The 24454-nt window shown below is 42.4% G+C and overlaps 1 protein-coding gene across 1 annotated transcript; it reads right to left on the bottom strand.

The window, feature by feature from the left end:
* Nucleotides 1–25: 25 nt before the first annotated feature.
* LOC121181939 lies at nt 26–23476 on the bottom strand. Its single transcript, XM_041038170.1, has 5 exons — nt 23469–23476; nt 23144–23327; nt 12702–14361; nt 6355–7290; nt 26–388 (listed from the first exon to the last, which is right to left on the bottom strand). Exons 1-5 carry the CDS (start codon nt 23474–23476, stop codon nt 153–155), a joined length of 3024 nt encoding a protein of 1007 aa, XP_040894104.1. The 3' UTR covers nt 26–152.
* Nucleotides 23477–24454: the final 978 nt, after the last annotated feature.

Raw genomic sequence — 24454 nt, 5'->3', positions numbered from 1 at the left:
GTACTGTGGCTCTTCAAGTAAACACTGGAATGTACATCAAGGTTGGTTAACTTCTTTTTTTTTTTTTTAACAATCTCAATCATCCTAACCCCTTCAAGGTGAAGCTAAAACAATAATCATAACTGTCTGTATCTGCTGTTGCCATGACAACATCAAGTGCCACAGAGTGATGTCATGCCAATCTGGTCTCTCCCTGGCGCGTGGTTGTCTCCCGCGATGCTCGGAGGCAATCTGGAGTGCCTCTGGGGCGCGTGCGAGCGTCTGAGGCGTCGGTCAGGGTAGAGGCTGTTGTCAAAGGGCTTGCGGTGGACACAGAGGACGTGGGTCTTCAGGTTTCCCTTCTGGGAGGCGCTGTAGGGACAGTATCTGCACTGGAATGGCTTCTGAGCTGGAAAAAGTAGAGGAAAGAGAGAAAAGTAAAGGGCAGAGAGAAAACAGACTTAATATAGATACAGTCTGTAGTAATTTAACCTCATCAGGGTCTGAAATGATGACTTAGAGAATGACAAATGTATAAATATCAACAAGAATCAATTTTAAAGATGATAATATTTTACAGTTTATACAGTTTACTTGCACTCAGACTTTGTCCCAGCTGACCACTGCAAGCCAAACAAATCAAAGATAACCAATACATCTGGCTCAGGTGAAAGCTTCACAAAACAGGTTTCTGTCTGTGAAGCTTTTTTTTTTTTCAAAATGAGCTGGATGAGATTGATTTCTGTGAAAAATGTATGTTTATAATTCTGGATATTAAATACAATTCCTGGCAGGTTGTTTTTCCAGTGTTCTAGACCAGATGTTGGCAGGTGAGAAGTTAGATTTTGACGCTGAGTCTCTGAAATGCCAGAGAGAAAAAAAAAATCACACTCAAACATTTAGAGTTTGCAGGTTTCAGAGGGGTTCAAAGTTTTCCATTAGTTATAATGTGCTAAAGTCAGTGTGGTTAAGTAGAAAAATGTAAAAAAAATAAAAATAAAATAGTCTAAACTGTGACACTGATTTGGCCTCATAATAACAATTTGCACTTTCTAACACCCCAACTTTACTAAAACATTGTGACACTCCATGAGCTGACAGGTTTTTATAAAAAGGGCAGCAAGTTCTAATTCATTGTAACACATTTCCTGCTCACAACACAAACACAGACACACACACACAGACATATAAACACACACACAAGTGTTGAGTTGAGGAATGACAGACGTCTGCAGCTGGGAGGCAAGGCATGCCAAAACTTCCTGTCTGTCCCCCTCTTTAGCGCCCGCTACATAACTACACTACAAATAATATGAACCTACATGGCACAGCACTCAATGTACCTTTAAGACACCAACCGTTAATAGCTTCCAGAAGTTTATCTGACCTCAATAAAAATCAGCATGACACCAAAGCCTGAAGGTGTTGCTGAGATCAAAACAAAAACTGTGCTGGATGACTCATTTACCTTTCTACCTAGACAGCCATGTGTCCTTGTTCACTGCGGTGCTATTTTTGAGATGTTACCTCATATAATGACTTTCTCTTTTCCCCTCTGTCTAACACTTCAATGTGTTTTTCTGTGATTCATGGTTACAGTAAACCATTATGTGCTGATGTCATTTGACATCACTTCCCAAAAACTGAGGGCTGTCTCAGCCTTTTCACCCCACCCTCGCCTCTTCCTCTCTATCATGCTCCTCATCAGAGCTGAGACAGCTGCACGCAGCTGAACACTCGCTTTCACATCTACATAAAAAAGGTGTTTTTGGGGGGAATAGTGGGAAAACTCACAGAAGGTGTGAGCAATAAAAGGTAATGCTCCATCTGTTGGTGTATAATAACCTGATGGCCGTAAAGGACGCACACACACACACACACACACATATTCACACACTAGTCAAAGAGAGGATAAGGCCTGACACATCTGAATATCATCAGGATGGCAAAGAGGGGTTTGTGTGTGTGTGTGTGTGTGTGTGTGTGTGTGTGTGTGTGTGCGTGCGTGCGTGCGTGCGTGCGTGCGTGCGTGCGTGTGTGAGTGAGTGAGAGAGAGAGAGAGAGAGAGAGAGAGAGAGAGTTAGAGTAGTATATTGAGGGAGGGAGGGGGAGCTGTCTGGGAGGAACAACAGTAAAAGAAAAGCTTTGTCAAAACTCGGGTACCTGAGCAGTTTGTGGTGCGTGTTAAACTCCACCTGTCTCACCTCAACGTCCCCCAGGTGGAAAAACAGGAAATAGGGTTGGGCGACAAAAAATAAACATCTCAGATTCTTAAACTCACTTGTCGAAACTTAAAAGTTGCTTTCTTGTATGTAAAGAAATATAAAACTGTTACCCCACTTCCCCAATTTTCACACATCTGCTGTCACTTGATAAACCAAGTGAATTTTCCCTCAATCTTGTTAAAATCTTGTAAAAGCACTCAAACGACAGGGACAAGCCTGTACCCTATTACACTTTCATAAAGTTGGTTAATAACAAGCCAAAAGGTCCTGTGTGTACATCAGTCGCTTGTTGCCCTGCTTGACCCCCCCAATCTGACGCTATCGCCTTTCTCTCTCTCCCTCCTCCCCGTCTTCCTGGATCTGCTGTTCTTTCTTCCCTCCCACCAGAGGAGAGGGGAGGTCCAAGAGAGGGCAACCTCCAAATAAGTTCCATTAATCACAGGCGAGAGTCTAATGTAACTAATATTTTACAATTAGAGGAGACAGCAGTGGGCTCTGAGCCATCCATCTCTTCACCACATGATCCTCCATTCATAGGCTGCTCTAGCCACAGCCTCAGACTGGCCGCACACACTTATACAAACACACACACACACACAAACATACATGCACTCTTATGCATGTACTCGTGCACTGATGCACAAACAGACCGGACAGGAAATGAGAGGGGTGGGACGACGTGGTGATGAAAGAAAGAGTGAAGATGTGCCAAAAGTAAAAGAAAAACAAGATTTTCATAGTCTTGGCCATCATTTCCATCTGTTGTGATAACACTGTACTCATCAAAGTGATGGCTAAGATCTGGGAACACGGCAACATCAGAGCAACTAAATCAAACAGGCTGCGAATGAGTTAGGAGTTTAGCCAAATAATCTGAATCACTTTACTTAGAAGTAAAACTGAAAGTGAGGACACCTGAAATAATGATAACCCCACAATTGTGTGCGCACACAACTATAGCAAGCATGCTAGGTCAAAGATGAACCAAGACTTCTGTTTACTGTAGATGTGATGAATGCTTACAGCCGACAGTTTGGGTTGTAATTGCACTATTCACCTTCGCTATTGTCTTTCAAAAAAGTTTGGCCAACATTTTGTTTAAAAACTGTACGACCATTTGAACACTTTCCTTCTCAGAATGCTTTTTGGACAGAGCCAGGGGAAGTGTTTCTACCTGCTTCTACTCTTTGTGTTAAGCTAAGCTAATCATTTCCTGGCTGTAGCTATGTTATGTATGTTATGATATGAGCAGATATGAGAGTGTTATCAATTTTGTAACTCTCAGAAATATTTTCCAAAATGCCAAACAATTCCTTTGAGAACAAGTTTGTACTACTGCAATAGGTAGGGCTGTTTAAATTAAATGTCCAGTCAGATTTGTAGCCTTTTTAAAAACTATTATTATTTATTGATTTAAATTATAATTTTACCAATTCTTTGCTGTATTTAGACAACTTTTAACTTTGGCTTTATTTGTTTGATGGATGGTATTTTGAAGAAAAACCTGTTTATGTTTCCCAAAGTACGACATAGAAAAAAAGTGTTTTATTGGCTTTGAAACCCAATTATCATGTCAACATGAGTATCAAAAAATTTCAAAGAACACCTTGTCCTAATAGTCATATTTGCGTGAGGTTGTAAACGCGTATATGTTTGCGTCTGCAAGTATGTAATCCTGTGTGTGTGGGTGTGTGTGTGCTGTGAGAGTGTGTTGTGTGTTACAGGCTGACATAATGACCATGATGACAGTGGCGGGGCCGTCGGGGGCCAGAGGAGCTGAATGGTGACGGATGACACAGGCCTAAGCTCTGATGGCACACAGACAGTGAGTGATGACTGCACATCCTTCCCAGAGCTCCACCCTTCATTATCTCTATGGGGAGAAGCACGGCACAAAGGCAGGCCACGATGCCCTCTCGCTGCCCTCAAACGACATCTGCTCATGGAGACAGCCGCACTACCGCTCCTCTTTCACCTCGCTGTCGCTCCATCTATCTCCATCTATGGTGATCTTTCTCGCTCCTTTTCTCTCTCCTTTTCTCTCACTCTCTGTCACCCTCTCCGTGGAGGGTATACAGAGGTCAGACAATGAGATAATGACTCGCCCCTTTCAACCTTTCAAATCAGGGCCTTTTCTTTCTCCCTGTCCTCTGTGTTCTTTCATTCTTAATCCTTTCTTTATCGATCTTCTCATATTCACTTTTTCTCATGCGTCTGAGAGGCCTGATCTTGATGCCACACAAGAGACAGCTACTTTAGTTAACTGGTTAACTAGTTCAAAGTTAGATAAAACTCAGAACTTCAAGGCATCTGTGGTGCTGCATGACTGTAATTTCAAAAATAGTTGTCCTCATTGTGCCTGTGAAATATGAATGCATGCCATAATACCTGGTGAAGAAAAAATCTTTGAAGCCTACGGCATCTTACCCGTTACAGTGGTAAATGTTGCCATCTAGCGGTTTTGTCTGAGCAGTGCAGAGAGGAGACTTTCTGTTTAAAACACAAGGGAGGGCTCAGTGAGACTAATGAGCATGCAGACAGGTTCAACCAGAGGTCACCATCTGGCCAATTACCACTGCTGGCACATTGGAGCCGACCTGAACTGTCATCACAAACACATCACTCCATGTCCAAACTGCCCGGCAATATGTCACCATGCCACTCGACGTGCCATACAGTATGGAGAGGATGGGGGCAACAGGAGACAGCCCCATGACAAAGCCACCTGGTCAGCACTGCAGACAGGACAGGCTGCCGGGCCACCTGCTTAGTTCAGTTTTAGAGGACACTCAATGGACTCTCAATGTCAGTTACCTGTCTCGGTGTCCAGTTTGACTGACAGGTGTTTATTGTGTCTTTGACATCTACTTCCTCTGGGAGAGAAAAAATATGGTACATCAATCTGCAGCAAGTAAAAGGCAAGAGATACTTGAAATGACTCCCTGCAGTTAACAATACAATGGACAGATTGCTGAAAAACACAAGCAATAGTTAGAGTAAAATATGTTGTATTTGAGGGGGAAAAAATGTTTAATGATGCCAATTGCTTTGAGATTTTTAAGAGAAGAAATTTGAAAAAATGAGGTTTGCCAAGAGACGACTCAAAACTGCCAGCTTTTCTAAATCCTATCTAATTTTTCAATCCAAACAGCATTATATGCAATAAAAGCAAGAAAGAAACATGAACAGTGTGACGGCTATGACAGAAGTTGAAGGGGAGGGGTGCTTTTCGGCATATTATAATAACCATCTGTACAATCAAATACAAAACTACATCTTGCTGTTAGAATCATAAAGAAAGGGAACAGATGTTAATCCCTAATGGAGTTGACAGGCACTTTCCTGTCTTTCACATGAACATATTGAGTTTCTGAATAAGAGGGGGGATCAGAGGGAAGGTGTATCATGTTGCACTCATAATACATGCATATCAAAGACCCCAGCTGTTGGATTCCCTCTCCTGAGAGACAGCATTATTAAATCTGCACTCAGCAAGCATATCACACCATCACAAGAACTTAAGCCTCTCCATCAGTGGGCTCCACTGGCTTGGGCGATTTGTAACCTATCACACAAGGAGATTATATCATCCCTTAAAGTGTAGGGGTAATCAGTGCCACACACCTGTGTCTTCTTTAGCCCTTATTTGAGATCAGAGATAAGATCTGGAAAGGGGAAAAAAAAGAAAAGCTAAAGTGCTGTAAGTATAAGGGGAGTGTGTTGTTCGTAATTGGCATGATTCATTCACACACTCACACTCACTCTTCACACTTCTGCTGTCAGGTGATGAGGGGCTGAGATACTGCCAAAAACTTTTTTTTGATTTCTATAGCAGCCATCTTGTGGCTGACAATGTCACACATTGGTACAAAACGTACAGCCAGTGCGCCAGTCAGTTGATTATATATAGAATTAAATTAACTAATTGTAATATTGTTATATTACCATCTGCAGTGGTCTATCACACTCAGATGGGGTTGTTATACTGCATCTTAAAGGAGATAAGATGGGGGGGGGGGGGGGGGGGGAAGCACCAGTCTTTGTCCACTAGGTGGCAGTAGATACTTTAAAATCTGGAGACAGTATTGGCTACATCTTGATAACTGTGACAGCTGGATTGAACATATATGATATACAAGCTGGTGCTCACCTGATGCAACATCCTTCTCCATATTCCCCCCACCATTCAGACTTGCTTTGTGTGCGCTGGCAGGTGCACTGTTCAGGCTCCCCTGGGATCTAAGGAAGGAGAGCAGGCTGCCCTGGTGCTGGAGTGGTTCAGCCTGTCCTGGAGTCAGGTTCTCCAGAGAGGAGATGGGAGATTCGGCCACAGCTCTGCCCCACTGGCCTGGCTTGTCTTGCTTCTTCTCACCAAGACCCTGGAAATCAGCACTGGCCTGTCCCAGCTCCTCTGGCTCCAGGACATTATTTTTCATCATCTGCCACTTGGCAGCATCGTCATTTTTGTCCTCCCTCCCTTGCTCAGATTTCTCAAATTCACCTTCACCATCGTGACAAGTGGAGCCTCCTTTCTGAGCGTTCATCTCTTCTTTTGTTCCCTGCACCAAAAGGTCACACTGATATGCAGGTTTCACACTGAGTTCAGCTGCGGCATTAGAGTAACTTTGTAGCCGACGGGTAATGGAGGAGGAGAGTCCATTACTAAAAACGCCAGACATCTGTACTAGTACAGCAGGAGACATGGCTGAATGAGACATGACAGACTCTGGCCTGACAGACAAATCTAAGGGCTCATACTGGGATTTCCTGGTTTGAGCAGGTAAAGAGCCATCTACACCCCCATCTTTGTCAGTGAGGTCAGACTGCTTGTTGATGAGCAAGGGGTTTTCACTGTGGTTCTCCAGACCAAGATAGTGACCTGCAGCTGGGCTCCAGTCTTCCCTGGATCTGGGTCTGAGCTTGGGGTTGGGGCTGGAGCTGCTGCTGCTGGTGGGCTGCAGTGGAGAAGAAAGCTCCCTGCTGCTCTGCCAGTGGGGGAAGTGGTAGCGTTCCAGATGGAAGCCGAGGGAGGCTGTCTGTGCAGTGGTGTAGTCACTGGAGAGTGGACACCTGTAGACTTTCTCACCTAACACAGACAATAACAACAAAAACATAATACATTCCAAATCAAATTAGGAAACTATGTGTATGTGAGCCATACTGAGCTTTTTGTTCTAAGAAAAGTATGTACCAACAACCGTTGTCTAAACATGAAAAATGTTGCAATCCCACACCAGGCTGAGTTGAATGATTTAAGCACTGCCCTGCAGTAAATCAAGCTTGTAATCAGCTTTCAGCTCCAGTGATCCATCATTTTACAGTATGGACGCCACCACCATGTGCAATAAATACACCCAAAGATGTTAACACCAAACAAGATTCTTCCAGAAATAATAAACAGTGAAATTGTAAAGCAACCAGAACAAGGCAGATGTCGCAGACAAAAACCCCATTCCATCAAAACCAGTAAGTGGGTTTCCCAGTCAAAAATAACAGTCCAACATGTGAGCGGTTCTGATTAACTGCACCATGTACTGTAGTTGAGTTTATTTTTGCTTCATACTTGAAAAATGGTGCGATAGGAACATAATTCAAAAAGTACAAAGTGTATTATTGTGGAGAATGACAAAGGGTAATTTTTCTCCTTTTAGCCAGTGAATAATATCCATCTGGATACAAGATTTGATCCTGCACACCATAACTTTTAATTAAAGGTAATTTAAATGTCTTTTTCCCTCTGTTTACCTACAGTTTAATCCTTATAGCTATCACAGAAACACCCTCCAGGGTTAAACATACTCCCTGTGACCATTTTGAGTTAGTGATTGTCTGAGACCTCAGCCTTGCACTGTCTTTAAACAGCCCAGCTGTTTCGCTGCCATTCCAATTACAGTAAAAGTCATCCGACGCCATTAAGCCACAAATATTGGCAGTTTATTGCCCAACACTCTCCTGGCATTTGAAGGTCAGGTCATACATTATACTGTGTCTTTTAGGGATGCGTCTGGGATAGGGAGATAAACCCACCACCATTAATTTAATTCTATGCATATTGATGCCTTATTGTTCTTCTTTAATGGACTAATATCTGAGTTACAACAGTGATTCATCCCCGCCAGAGAAATATCAATTTCATACACCTCAAGATCTGACCCTGAGGTAATTCACTGAGGTAAATCTAAATCTAATGATCTGTAGTTGTTACTTTACTTTGTTTCCAACTTTAATAGAAAAACCTCCATTGTGAGCTGAATGGTAGTAAAAAGAGGGCTGTTTTTTACTATTTCAAACGTACTAAATCGTAAAATAACACCCACGTATTAATTAAATAGAGCTCAACCTAATGAAATTGAAAAATCTCAGCTGAAATGGCAAATTCATGTCCTTGAACTAAAGACACTCATCCCTGTTTGTACTACTACAGACGTGCGTGTGTGTGTGTGTGTGTGTGTGCCTGCCTACCTACAGTGTGTACAGTATGTTTTGTTTTTTTTTTTTTTTTAATGTCTGCGCACATTACATGAGCGTGGCGACGTGCGTGGTTGTGCAAGAGCGGGAAAGAGACTTCAACAGTGCCACACCCTTGTCTCCAGTAACAGACAAAAAAATTCAAACAGCTTAATGGAACTCTTTCAGACACGCTATATATCTCAATTATTCTGTGGCTTAAATTACGATGACATTACCGGCCAGCTCCAAATGCAGAAAACACATATATCTGACCTCATCTTTCAGCGTGGACCTTCCTAAACCCATTTGCCAGCCTACATGAGAGCGGTAAAACAACACAAAGACTGAAGACTCTGCCTTTTTTCTCTTCCTTTGGATGGGTGCCATCTTTGTGATTGCCTGGTTCATGCTAACTTAATCAGTTTAAGATTTACTTACACTGCCGAGGCTCACATTATGTGAGGGGAGTAATTTTAGAGCTTAGATTTATCAAGCAAAACTCCAATTACTGCATCATTACAAACCCCAGCCTCTCTCACCTAACACAGAGCATCTAATGAAGTGATGCGTATGAGTTATCCGCCCTTACTGGATGTGCAAGGCGGAGGAAAAAGGTAAATAAATAAATAAATGCCTCAAGTGAGCCGTGTCTATGGAAAAAGCATGCAGCTGGGCTTGGACAAGTGATTCATTTCATATGGAAATAGGCTTTAAGATTTACAACCATACATCACAGTCAATGCAATCACGGGCTCACATGCTATATGCTTACATAGGCATTTGGCAGTTATATTGTAGATATCAAACTCTACATACAGTGGAGCTTTGGCTCTTTCTATATATGCAATCAAGCACCTGAAATGCAAAACAGAGATACATGGTGGCTGGTTTGGTTTAAGATGAAACAGAGTGAGAGCGAGAGTCACACACAAGACTGGTGAGAAAAACAGGGGCACCAGATGTTCTTTGATGTTTATAATAGCATATATTATTAATATTAATTAGACCACATAGTCAATGACGCATTTGGGACGTTTCCAAGTCAATTAAGCCAAATGGCATTCAGGAGACGGTGGAACAATATTTCAAGGCAGGTGTTCAGAACTCCCTGGGTAAATCTTTTTATCTGCATGCTAGGAAAACAAGCATTTTGAGCTTAATTTGAGCCTCATATCTGCAATAATAATTAAAAAGAGGATTAAAAGACAGAAGTGAGAGGGAGAAGGAAAAGCCAACAGGTAATCAGTTTAGACAAACCAGTCAGACTGACTCTGATCTCTGAATAAGAGCTGAATTTGTGAAGCCCGACACAGGATCGAGTTAGATAAGGACCCGTTTAGTTAAAAGATGCTTTTACTGTCAACAGTCGCAAAGAATAGGCTGATGTAACTGGAACAGCCAATTGAAAGTGATATTCTGTACAGCAGCCTGCTTTATCTGTGTTTCTGGGTAAACCACAGCTCATATTACCATTCACAGTTTTACAGACGCTTATCATTTCAGGCTCTCTTGGCTTTAATGCTTACAGTAAAAGTAGCGTAAAAGCAGGAAATAAGGGACAAAACACATGTGGGGACAACATCATTACATGGTGTCTGCTCATTGACCTTGAGGTTAAGAGTATTGAATGGGACTAATTAATAACTGTCAGAGCATTTTATGTTTGGGCATGTTTTTTATTCGGAGCTGGGATCTAACTGGTCCAATGTAGGTCAGAGGCCTGAAGCATGCACCCTTCATTAGTTTATCATTTTAAGAAGAGTCGTTATTCTTAATCTCAGATTATAATTAAAGTGCAATTGCAAAGTGCATTTTCAAATCTGTCCTGATTAGATATTGAGAGAAGTAATTCGTAACACACGCCCTCTATTGAAATCAAAGCGGGATTTCTAATTTAAGATGCTGGGTATTTGTAGTTAAAAATCTAAATCCAGCACTGTATCTGGATGTATCAAGCAAAGAAGCGTCTTTCACTGTGACAGCCATGACTGTACTATATTTGCTATCCATATTGAGGACATCAATAACTTCATGACCACCATAGGCTGACTATGAATAATGCAGCCAGTAATTCTGGACTAATCAATGTTCCTCAAGCTGAACATCTGGCAGTGGTAATTCTTCCTCAGCATCTCCGCTCTCCTGAATTAGAAAACACTCGCTCTCTCCCTCTCTTTTCCTCCACATCCAACCATCGAGACAGACAGACTTGATCAGTTACAACCCCCAACCTCCGAAAAAACTTATCCCTGTTATTAAACCCTCATCAAGTGGTGCGTGTTCTCCATATGTGTAGGATTTACCTATCTGTCCCGCAGCAGACCTGTGTGTTGAGCCAGGGCCAGCAGCGTGTGATTGTGTTAATTAATCTGTCATTGTGAGCGCAGGGAGCAGCTGCAGAGGTCTCTGGGATATATTGTCAGAGCTAAACAATGCGGTGCTAAGCCCCCAGAGTGAGTCTACCATTACACAGGACTAAGAACAGAGAGGAGAGAAGGAGAGGGGGAGAGAGAGCCTGCCGGATCCATCATTGACTAAAGCAATGACGCCTGACCTTTACAATGAATTAGTTTCCATGCTTAATATTGACTGAAATTAGAGTCTGATACAGAATGTGCCATCCCAGAACTGTGCACACTCAAATCCTCGGCTAGCCAGCTATCATAAATGTTTCTGGAAGTGACACCGTATGGTCTTGAAGATAGGGGAGAGGAGGGGAAGTAAAAACAACAGAGCTTGAATATGTTTCTTAAAGAGCAACCGGAGAGGGATTTGGTCATAAACTGCGAGCATTTACATGTAAATATGCAGATACCAGTATGTGTGTACAATATGGAAACAAAACATCTAATGAGATTAGACCTGATCCATTTATCTCTGCTATACGGCCATCATTTAAGAGGATACTGGATCAAATCCCACAAGAGTGCATCAGACCATACGGATGTACATGACACCAGTATTCCAACACTGGAAGGAAATAACCATAGTCACAAGCTATGAGGGAACAGAACAAAAGTTTAGATTTATTTTTCTTCTCTTCTCTTAACAACGCTGTTATACCAGTAATTTAGGCTCATGATAACATGTTAGCAGGATGCCATGACAAGAAAGGCATTTACCCAGAGAGCCAAATCATCCAAATCACCAGGTGGAACAGAAGACTATCAATAAAAATACCAGGTGGTAGATCAAATCATAAAAATCACTGGGTGGTATATATCAAATCATTAAAAACACCAGATGGCATGCATTAACATCTTGTGCCCCCGTAGGCAAGGGGTGGGGATGTGACGGATATAAAATAGAGGGTACTAATTATCCCTACAATTCAACATGATGCCATTATCTTTAAAAGGAAGACAAAGTCCTGGTGGGTAACAGTAATGTCTGTGGTGGTGTTGCTGACCCTGCGCTTCATGCCCATCTACAGTAAGTAAGGAAGAAAGATGAGGTCACAGCTGTCACTTAGATATTATATATTTTTTGAGAAAATAATAACACATGTAAAAGATTATGAGATGGATTAATTTGATCTTTTGTTGTGATATTTTCAGCTGATATTCAATGCACTAATGACGTCTATTCATTCCTGTCATTTTAGCCACGAGTCACTTTGATTCTCATATTAGAGATAATCCTGCAAAAATACAGACAAAATATTAAAGAGACGCTCCAGCAATTCAGTATGTCACCTCCATAACGTTGCAGGACATGTGATGGTAAAAGTAGCCCATGGGTGAAGATGCATTCCACATAAACCACAGTTGCTGGTTTGACATTTTTTGTTTGCCTCTCTGATTTATACAGTCATTAAAAGCAAAAACGTAATGTAAAAAAAAAAAGGAATGCTCAAAACTGAAGCAACAGAGGCTGACTTTTAGTTTAAAAAAATTACCCAGCTGTTTTCACAGGCTGAGCAGTTCCTCTAGTCAAGTGTTGAGTAAACTGAATTTATGAAATCGTCAGAGTGCCCCTTTAACAAGATCTTAAAATAGCCTTGGAAAAGAAAAATGCTTTCTCTGACTCTGTCTCTGACTCTGTTACCTGTAGCTGGAGAAGAAGACTGTGGTCGATGGTCCAGGGCACTGGTGGAGTGGGAGTTCCCTGTCTCTGTGATGATCTCCGTTGGCCCATGATGACTCACGCTGGTGGGGCTACCAGGTCTGCTGATGGCCTTGGTGTCTGGGTCACTGAGGCACACTTTCCCATCGTCTACAGGGAGACATCTCTCAGGCAGGTAGGAGGAACACTGCTGCTGATCTTTAGGACCGAACATTTGCTGTTCAATAGGCAGCCCTGGTGTCATGATCTGCCAGCCTGGGTAGCTGCTGCTGCTGTTGAGTGTATCTCTATTAGACATGACTTTCTGCAGATATTCCATGCTAGTGGAGCTCAGGGGTGGGTGGAGATGATTTAAACCCAACAATGAGGAGCCCTCTACATCTGTCAAAGGGCCTGGACCAACGGAAATCATCCTCCCTAACATCTCCCTAACCTTCATGTCAACACCTGCTGTGCTGAGTATCTGGTTATAATCTGGATGGTCAGCTCTCTCAGCCGTGAGTAACCTGTTGTGAATGCGGGAGATGTACTGTGAGTAGAGGTTGCTCTGATGGTCTTGCGTTAGGTTACTCAGGTTAACAGAGGAGTCATGCTCCAAAGGGAGATTACTCTTAGCAGCAAGCTTATTGAGGTGGACCTTCATGTGGTTCTTGAGAAACCAGGGCTCTTTGAAACGACGACCACAGATTTGACAGCAGTGCTCAAAGGAGTCCTTGTGTTTCCTCATGTGACCCTTCAGAAACCAGGCCTGACTAAAGGTCTGGCCACACACCTCACAGGGGAATTCACCAGTGGGCTTCCCCTTGTCACCAGGCCCTACAGCAGGCTTCTGTCCTGAGCCTGAATCCGCGGTGATATGTGTCGTCTCAACGTGGCCAATGAGCTCCTCCTCATGTGAGGCAGCAAAGTCGCACAAGGTGCATTTGTAGGGTTTGTGTAGGATCCTGATGTGCCGCTCAAGCTCCTGCTGCTTCCTGAACTTTCCTTTACAGAAAGAGCAGCGGAAGCCATTGGGTTGGGGCTGGATGGGCTCATCAGGGATGGTAGTCCCCTTAGGGGATGTGGATGCATGTGGCTGGCTCTCTGCTGCACCAGAGTTAGCTAAGAACTGGTTTTGTGTCTGGACGGTCTGTGACAGCTGGGGATTTTGAAGTTGGGGTAAATTAGATGTTTGCTGTTGGCTAACGTGACCGGCTCGCATCTGCCTGTCTCTCAGTATTGCCCTTTCTTCAAGCTCATGAAGCAACCTGTTTTCCTCTCTAATCCTCCCACGGCCTTTGCCCAGAATGCCTTGCTTGTGAGTACGGAGGTGTATCTTCAGGTTGCCCTTCTGTGCAGCCCTGTGGTCGCAGTATGGGCACTTGAAAGGCTTCTCGCCAGTGTGTGTGCGCATATGAAGGGAAAGGATGCTGTTAAAGCGGAAACGCTTTCCACACAGTGGGCAAGGATACTTCCTGTTCTTGCGGTTGTCATCCTGGGCAGAATTTACCTGGGAGACGATGCTCTGATTAGTAACTCTGAGAAACTGGGAAAGCTCCACTCTCCCATTCATACTGCTGAGAATCCTTGCATCCATTATTTGATTGGCCAGAAGCGCCATCTGGCTTCTAATTGGATGGGTGGATGGGGTAATGAAGCTGTCCTTTTAGGGACTGGCTGATGTTACAGTATGGTGGTCAGGAGTGTCTATGTGGGACAGTCCGAAGGTTAGCAGTGAACTGTATGCTGACTGTTTGCTCTTATTCAGTTGAAACAGGATGTAGATTCATGCTGCTCAGATGAAATGTCTGTTTGTTGTAGCTCAGACCTAAAGAGAAAACAAAAGGAACATTCAGTGAATTAAAATTCTGCCAAGACAAAGAAAGTATTCAAATACGTCAATTTCCAGCTTGGAAAGCCCATTTTACAGGTGAGTAAAATGTAAAAGTACAGTTATGTACTGTCAGCTAAGTGTGTAAATCAGTACTTTTGCAACTGCTGTATAATGCCAGTGATGCACCACAAATAGGTCAGGAAATAGAGCAAAGTAGGTTCTGACTCTCCTCATCCTGTGTTAAGTATACCTGTGGTTTTAGATTATTGTTGGAGACTGTGAAAATGCTGATTAAGTCAAACCACATAGGCTTCCTCAACAAATATCTCATCTTTACTAAAGGGTAAGGTGAAAATCTTTGTCTAGATCTCATTTTGTACTGACACACAATACCAAGGCAGCACAAACATCAAAGACTGTCTGCTTCTACTTGCCCTTCTTTGCATTTCACAAATCTGTGAAATGCTTTAAAGAAAGATTAAAGTAAAAGAGTTAAGCTTTTTCAGCAGGTCTATTGCATATTTGAATAAAACCTGTACTGGGATAATTATGTCACAGGAGTACTAAGGAAAATAAACAACTTAATGATGCAAAAATGCAAACTAAAGTTAAAGGAAGGATATCCAAATGGAAAGCTAAAATATGCCACACTTTTCCCCTGCCCAGCTCTCTCTCTTTCTCTTTTTTTTTTTTTGATTCAGCTGTAGCAGCAAAACAAAGCTTCAAATTCACATCGTGCTACAATGGTAGAGGTCACATAAGCGCGCCCTGCACAGCTCTACTGCAGCACCAAAGGGCACAGAACAAAGCCCGCACTGTCCACACTGAATTAACACAGGCTTACATCATCCTGGACTGCAACCTCAGTCAGTCATGAAAATGATGTACACAAAACCACACAGATAAAGAGCTAGAAGGCTGGCAGCAGGGGTTGGTGTGAGCAGTGTGTCTGCTTTAAGCTGCAGATCAAAAATCAATTTAACCATATGGCACTGACCTAATCATATCTGACAGCAAAGAAGTGAGTAAATTATAATAGAATACGTTAGATCCACCTCATAATTCTTAACCTGGTATTCCTTTGCAGTCAGAACAGAGGGGGGAGAACAAGATGCCCCCCACCCACCCCCACCGACCTCCCACACACTTTCAAGGATTACGGTCATTTGAACTATTATTGCATTTGCCTCTATTAATGTCATTACTGTACTGTAGCCTTGGATGTGTAATGGTGTACAGAGGATCCATTCTGAAGTCTGCATCCAATCAATAATGATTGATCAGACTCAAGTTCAAATGGCTTTGCGTATGCAGCATCTTATGATTTAACTTTGACTACTGTGTAGCTGCGTGTGCATTTCTTTTGTTAAGCAATGCACACACCGGGCTGTCACGTCTCATCATAGCAAGAGTGAGCAAAGTAATAAGACAGTAACCCAAACTGAACACAACCTTATTCAAAATCAAGACACTGGATTCAGTGTAACCAAAGGCCTTCCAAATAAAATGTCTGACGCTGAGTCTGAGCCACCTGCTGCTGCCTGTAGTCTATAGCATCCTCTGTCTGTCATGAAAACATTGTACACAAAACCACACTGATAAAGAGCTGGTGTGCCTGTAGTCATGGCTGGTGTGAGCAGTGTGTCTTCTCTGAGCTGAGATCAATGTAAGGATACAGGTCTGACCTAATCACATCTGACAGGGAGAAAGTGAGCGAATGATATTAGCATATACTAGATCCACTTCATATTTGCTAAAGTGGTATTCCTCTGATTAACTAAGCATAGCAAGGAGGCATAAAACATTGTGTGTGTGTGTGTGTGTGCGTGTGTGTGTGTGCGTGTGTGTGTGTGTGTGTGTGTGTGTGTGTAGGTTGTGTAGGAATTGGGGGAGATAGGGAGCAGCACGCAGGGCCATCAGGTGTTTTCTCTGTCAGAGTGGATTAGGCTCTTTTGGTGCAGATTGAGAGAGTGCTTGATTGTTATTAAGCATCGTGTCACAGTAGCGCCTCTTAGGTGTGGCCACGCGTAGACGAACAAGGAGCAGGTGTGATTTAGCACAGGCAATAAAAGAAAAATGTGACACGTACACATTTAAACCAGCCCTGGGAGCTGTGCATTCTGGAAGATTTTAGCTATGACAGTATCAAACATTGTTAGATTTATTTTCACTGCAGTCAGGCTAAGGATTCTGTATTTCAGTATTTAATCTACAAGAGGGGTGGATGTATAATCTTTTTACTTTGTAGTTGCAGCACACTGTCAGCTAGGATGGATGGACAATATTGTAAATCCATAGTTAGGTGACACCGGAATGAAACACATGAATAAAATTTATAGATCAGAGCTGCATATTTCATGTGTCTTTTTAACAGCAGTTAAAAAGCATTAATAATTTATGTGGACAGTTGAGCTGAAAACTACTGAGAATGCACCACAAACAGCTACATGAGCCTGCAACCAACAGTTACAGTGACCTGTCTAATGTAACCTACAATTAAGATTACCTCAAGCAGAGGTGGAAAAAACTAGTAGGTAGTGTGATAACATAAAGTACAGGAGTAGGTTGTCTGATTGGAAACTTGACTGAGAACACAGTCTCAAAAGTTTAAATGTGTTTCTTATGTATTATTTATATGGTGTGATGATTTAAAAGTACCAATTCACTATGAAATGGCAGGACAAAACCCTGAAATACTCTGGTGTACAGACGATCCAGAGTTGGTCTGATTGTTCAGTTTTTGTCTGCTTAAGTTTGTTCACTTTGTCTCAAAAGACTGGAAAAGAAGGAGAGATTGATTATTTAACTAGTATTTCTTCTGACTTCTCTGTTTCTTCTCTTTTTTGGGGGGATATTGCTTGAAAATATACACACAACACTCTGGATTGAGCCTCCATGAATTTGTGTTGTCTGCTCGACACAATTGTTGGTATGACACAATAATAAAAGCTTCATTCATTCATACAGTTACTAATGTGGTACGTATGTGGTGATATAACATTCTAATGAAATACGTGTCTAATGGTACAGTCTGATATGTACAGCCTTGCCTCATATACAATAGCTAAGGATACACTGCAGTGCTATACATAATTGTTGATGTCCTAGATTCTTTGTAACATGCCTCTGCCCACTTCAAAATCACACATAATAAGAGATCACGACTTTCAAAATTCCTGGAATTCCCTGACTTCTCAGCCTGCAGATAACAATTGTTTTATTCATTATTACAGAGCAGGCTTATGTGCAGACAGTAAAAGCCCCGTGCCATGCATTATGCCCCCTGTGTCTCTCACTCCACCCACATGCCCACCCACCAAATCAGCCAGCCAACCATCCTGTGGACTACCCTGTCAGGGGGTGAAGAGCCTGTACAAGGAAGAGGGCAGTGGTAACACAGCTGCCCACCATGACCCGTACAAAAGATAGCACCCATATACTTTCTGACAGCCAGATTAATGAAACCCTATAGGAGCTTCTCTGTAGGCCCCCCAAAAGCCTGACGGAGACAGAATAGTCTAACCAACACCATTCATTACTGCGGGAGTACAGAGCACAGAAAGAGCACACACAGCACTGACAAACTAGCTCCTTGTGAGTAATAGCTAAAGAACTCATAAAGGAATACATACACATTTGTTGTGGATGCAGTAAATCTATGCCACTCCTTTTACAACTATCAAAAATCTGGCTTATGCCCTGTAAAAATAAATCTGGCGTGCATGTGGTGCAGTGGTGATGTGCAGTTATTCGGGAGTCAGCAGTTTCACATGTTCAGTGAAAGGAGGCTTTCGATTAATTTTGTTTGTCTCATTCAGTAATGCAGATTAGTGGCCTTGAATGCAACAGAGGGGAAATAAGTTCCTCTGACAACATACTAAAAGCTACAGGGTATAGCAACTGCAAGTCAGACTGAAAACAGCAGGTTTGACTAGTGGTGACCAGCTGTGTTTGTACCTGTTATGACTTGGTGGAAAACCTTCCTCTTTTATGTCAATACTCACTAATTCACTGCAAGTTTTTCAAATGACAAACTGTTCACAAATCATATTTACGCAGGAGGCAATGATGTGCAAATGACTAAGTAAAGTATACATGAGTGTACCGGAGGAAATATGCAGTATCATAGCCTCATTCTAGTGTGTGTGTGTGTGTCATATGTAAACTTTGCATTCATGAGCTTCCTCTGATGCTTTCAAAGGCAGTCACACACAAAGCAAGGAAATATAAACACTGTCTCCTCAACTCTCTCATCGTGCACATGCTAAGACACCCACTCTCTCATGCTGTCTCTCTCTCTCTCACACACACATACACACAAACAGGCACGTGCATATAGAATGTATTTTAAATCACTAATGTGTGAACAGTTGATCTTGTTTGCACAGACCACCTGTTCTTTCTGGACACAAACAAAGCTTTGGCGTACGATGGGGTGTGTTAACAGTGTGGGGTGCGTAGGGGATGCCTTGCACAAGAGAAGCCTATCCACATGGTGTAGGCTGCATCAGATGGTTGGGCCCTGCAGGACGGCAGCCAGCTCCAACAGAACTCACACAGATCTCAAAGAATGGAGCTTCTTCAGTCCGCAACATACTGACATGTTTTGCTTTCTCGAGAAGTACAACTTCCTCTGGTGCAAGGAAAGCAGGACTGCCAATGCAAAGTCTAGTCACTATATCGTTTAAAGAGACACAATCATTTGGTTTTTACATCGTGTCTGTCTATCACAGTGCTAAATGTTTGCAAAACGGCAAAGAGATGGCAAAAATGGGAGGGAAAAACTAGATGTGTCTACTTTCAGTTGCTAAAGCACTTGGAGGCACTAAGACAAAAGTCATTAAACGAGTCATCACAAAATCACAGCAGGAGCCTGGTAATGCCACTTACAGTATCTCATTAAGCTATGGCATCTACAGGAAAAAACTGACAAACAAAGAGCATAATCCAAGGCACATTAACTGGGCTGATAATTCAATGAACTCTCATTTGGCAGCCATCTTGCCCTTGTGATGGTCTTTTTTCAGCCGCAGCAGAAGAGCACAGGCCCCTCATGAAGTTCCTCGCTCTCTCACCCCTCTTTCTCTCTCTCACACACACGCACGCACATACACATACACATACTGTATGTTCCTCCTCTCAATCTCTCTCTCTCTCTCTCCTGCGCTCTCTAAAACAACAAAACATCCACCATTAGACAACGGGGTACCAGCGTAATTAGAAAATGACTTCCTTTGCAATCCTAGCTAAGTAGTTTACACACTGTAATTACAGGGACAAAATCATCTTTTCATCATTTCACTGATTGAGCTCATCAACCCAGTGGGATCCCAGGACTGTGCTCAGGCAACATCTGGGCTAAGAGAATTAGCCCTTAGTTTAGCAGGCCTTACACAGTGGCAAGCAACGCCGCGTGAACACCGGACATGGCCGTGGCACACATCTCTACTTGAGACTGTTTTTTTGGATTCTGCATCAGATCGGGTGTTAGATCACAAGCCTTATCGAGCAGCCCTCATTCAGCAGAGCATTCAGAGTTTACTTATTTTTATACAATGTGAGACAATTCAGAAGGAGGGCAAGGGCACCGCACAGTAACTACCTCGATTTCCCACACTTCCAAAAATGCCATATCAAACTTTTACTCCCCCTCGGCGCGCCACTGTACTTGTGAATTGAAGCATTGAAGATTGACCTTGGTGCACAACAACATGCCTTTTCATGGGGCGCTCTGTTTACTCTAATTCTCTGTGTGCCCTCAGCCTTGACTTTCTAACAAACACATGTGGTCCTGGAGTTGAAGGTGAAGTGCTTTCGTTCGTCTCTGTCCTGTGGAAGGGCTCTGCCTCTGTGTGTTGGCAACAGAGGCAAGTGTTTAATGTGGCAGCTGTTAGCCTCGTGGATTTTCACTAATCACTCTCTCCTGATTACTCTGATGAGTGTATGATGCTCTTAAATAATCAACCCGCAATGAAAAAAAAAAGAAAAATAATTATCATCATCTCCCTAAGTAGTGCAGCTGCACCCGCCTGCAATAATTACAACTAGAACAGGGCGCCTTCTCTCGTCACTTACAACCACTTATTATTAGAGATAACGCTAATTGGTGCAGTCGTGGGCGACAATTCTTCATGGGGTTCATCATAAAAAGCCAAACCTTGAAAGTTATGGCACATTAGAGGTCTTAAAGCCAAGGTACGGTATTAAACATTGCATTCTGAGACACGCCGATAATCTGAGCCAGGGGAGTAGTAGATGTCCTATCAGTAGCCCCTTGGTTGCCTCACTGCCTTGCCCTCACTACACCCTTCCCCCACTCCTGGTAACAGCCTGGCAGACACAATTAACATTTTCATAAAAACAATTCCCTGCCTCCAATAGTCCAATGTAATTTGTTTTCCATCTCTGTTCATTAATCATTGTTTAAATCGGTGAGCCATCCCCTCCACTCTGCCATCTGCACTCAGCTGTGTTACAGATATGACACCTTCCCCCTTAATGGGAGCTGACAGCCAAGAGAGGAGGCCTGTGGAAAATAGCTTCCTGCATGTGCACTTCCACCTCACATACTGCCAGCAGGTGAGAGAGGGGGTATTTAATGGGTTCTGATTAATCTCAAAGGCAAACAACATTACACTACAATATCATACAGCATGCAACACTACAGTATATGCACATGCAACACAGTGGTAGAGCCACAGTGGCTAAGTAGATCAAAACTCATGCAGACATGCTTCATAACAATGGTGAAGCATTCCACATTTTGTCGAAGTTGTCGACTGTTTTTTTTTTTCTCCTCTAGTTAAATTAGTGCAGTGTTCCTACAATATGCTATTGTTTTCCTGGAATTGGGAGCAAGGTTATTAATTATTCACTGTTGTGTTCTCATATGAGGGGGCTATGCTTTTCACTGTATTGCCTCATAGCTCAAATACTTAGGGCCATGGTACTCGGGCAAATTTCATGAGGCAACATCACAGAGATATTATTATCACAAGGCAGACACTTAGGAGATTAAAAGTTTCCTGAAGAGTTTGAATGATTGGAAAGGTTCAGATTTTTCTCTGATAAAGGGGGAAAAAAATTCCAGGATTTCTGCGGTCTGCACGGTAAAAGCAAATCAAATAACTTTTGCCTTGCTTTTTTGTTTTTTCTTTGAAGTGATTTTAAGCCTAAGTCTAAATAGCTTTGGCATTTTTGGGGTAAGAAAATCCTACTCAATGTGGTGGTAAGAGGGTGCCAAAAAGTTCATCTGGCCTGTTGATTTCAGCATGGATTACAGATATTCAAATCATGTGCCTCATGTTCAAACAAGTGCTTCTATCAGGGGAGAAAGTTGCCAAGCAGAGCTTTGTCATGTAAGCTGTATGAATTTACTGCGGCATAATGAGAAAACGGCTGTGGCGCTACATTTAATACAGTTTCATCCACTCATCCTCTCTCTCTCTCTAATTTCCTCTCAATTATGATGATAATAATTTCAAAAACCCCTCCAGTCTCCATACAGGCCATAGTGTTACACTGAAAAAAAAGATGGTGTTCCCTCAACATACATAGACCCATTTTCTTTTTGTTTTTTGTTTTATCAGGAACTGTGACACAGTGTACACATGGTCCCAGTTACAAAACGCTTCAGACAGACGCCCCAACTGTTTTTGGGGTGTTTCTAACAAGGACGGCAGCAGCAGTAGTAAATGATGTGTATATTCAAAGCTGAATATTTCATGTTGATTGATCGTACTGACTGCCACCCACCTGCTCCTCCTCCTGTCCCACCGGAGCTGGCATGAGGAGAATTCAGTAATTGAGAAGAGCAGAGCATGGTCTCTCTTTGCTCACGTATGACAGATGGGGCATCATCGCTTCAAAGGAGAGCATTTGGAAACAGGAGGAAGAGGAGGAGGGTGAGGGGGGCAGAGGGTGAGGGTGGCTTTGAAAGTAGCTGTGCCACTCTGTACAGGTGACAATTTTAAAAAAAAAAGAAAAAAGGGTACAATATCTAAAGCATGGCTTCTAAGGAGCAGTGATAGAGTAGTAAAGGGTGCAACTTTAAAAACCTGTGAATAGTGCAATGAATTTAAGGCAACTCAATGATTTCAATGAACATCAGGCAAACTATACATTGTAATGCAGGTTACAGACACTCGTGCACTGGTGTAAGGTACAGTCAGGTGGTATTTCATATATTTTAATTATGGGATTTATGGTTCCAAATTGTAACCAGACATCGATATGAAATACAGTAGACCGTTATGGCTTAATATGACATGATTTGACGGAAGGTCGTCATGAAAACATGGAATATGTTCATAAGTCTAATGTTCACACAGCATATGTACAAATAAACACGCAGAAAACACACACGAATGTTTTCTACATTCTTTTGAAACACTCTCGTCTATTTTTTTTAAACAGTAACGTATCGAAGTGAATTCCTTAGTCACCTTTTAGTCCTCGCCATTACTTTCTTTTTCAACCAAAAAAAGAAAAAAAAGCCAACAGTGACAGCGCTGGTAAACGCACGTCTATCAGAATCCGGCTCGTCAGAAAACTTAAGGCTCACACACTTTTCACAGATAACTTGAGTAAATCAGCGGTGATTTTCTCTTACCTGGACAATTCGAGGAGACGCGGAGGACACGAAGTGACAGCTGGAGTTCAGTGGAGACTGATGTGATGTTGAACTGGATGACTGACTGCTGGCTGACGGACGGTACGCTTCACACGCTTTATCATAAAACGCCCAGCACAACAGTCGGACCCAGATTTCCCCCCCTTGAACTCCCGTTTCCTCTCTAAAAATCAACAACACCAAAAAAATAAAAATAAACACATTTAAACGCTTTCGCCAGACGAAGGCAGCACTGCGTTTTGCTCTGTAGTATTTCCAGTTGAAGAAAGAGGTAATGAAATCTTATAAAAATTACTCGGGATACTTCGACATGTCCCGAAGCCGTATGTCTCCCTCATCTGGCCGCTGGTGTGTAAGTGTAACAGACTGGCACCGTGCGTAAAATGTGCACTGGCGTCTCCAAGACGCAGACATCATCAATCCCTCCTCTGAGATGCATGCATATGAAAGTATTATGTGGTATTATGCATGTCAAATTTGGTAAGGGGATTACCTGCAAGAGTGGTAGGGTCTGATGTTCTTTGAAAACTTCTGTGAAAGCACGATGGATTCGCCTGTAACCGTGCAGTGGTATTTGAACTTGCTCTTTATATAGGTATGGAATGATACCGATTTCTACAGAGGCTGGTCCTGTGCGCTGAGCTTGGTTTGGAGAGGCCTTTTACCCGAACGGATGTAAGTGGAACTGTGATTTTAACATGAATACTTTATTTGCAATATAAAAACAATCTAATGATATACATGATATACAGTAAGTAGAGTGTACTAAAGTAAACTACATATGCTCACACATACTCAAACACTATGTTTAAAAATTAAAACTTGTGTGTGTGTGTGTGTGCGCGGAGAACGGAGGCAAAAAGACGGAGAATTCTGTTCAATTTCTGCTTTATTTGGTAGCATGAAAACATGGAAAAGAACATGCTTTGTATATTGCTTGCATGTGGTTTTGCTCAAATAAAAGCAATTATGTGTGTGTGTGTCTGCGGCTTCTTTCTTAATTTACCTGGCCCGTCTTTCTTATTTTCTTTTGACAGTTTGATGACTGACTGAGCGGCTGAGCCAATCACATTTCAGTAGAAACAGGAATCATCTCAAATTGGGAGGGGCCGTTCGTATCCCCACTTAATATGCAAAATATTAGTTTCACCCAATCCAGCAGTGCGGATTTTTTTTGGCATTTTTTCACGCCTTACTATAGTATGACGTTTTTTATGACATTTTGAGGTCTTACAAAAATGTGACTTTTTTTGTCATTTTTAGACGCCTTACTATAGTATGACGTTTTTT

This window comes from Toxotes jaculatrix, chromosome 5, assembly GCF_017976425.1.
Source record: "Toxotes jaculatrix isolate fToxJac2 chromosome 5, fToxJac2.pri, whole genome shotgun sequence".
Taxonomy (NCBI): domain Eukaryota; kingdom Metazoa; phylum Chordata; class Actinopteri; family Toxotidae; genus Toxotes; species Toxotes jaculatrix.
This window is presented reverse-complemented; position numbering and strand designations above follow the sequence as displayed.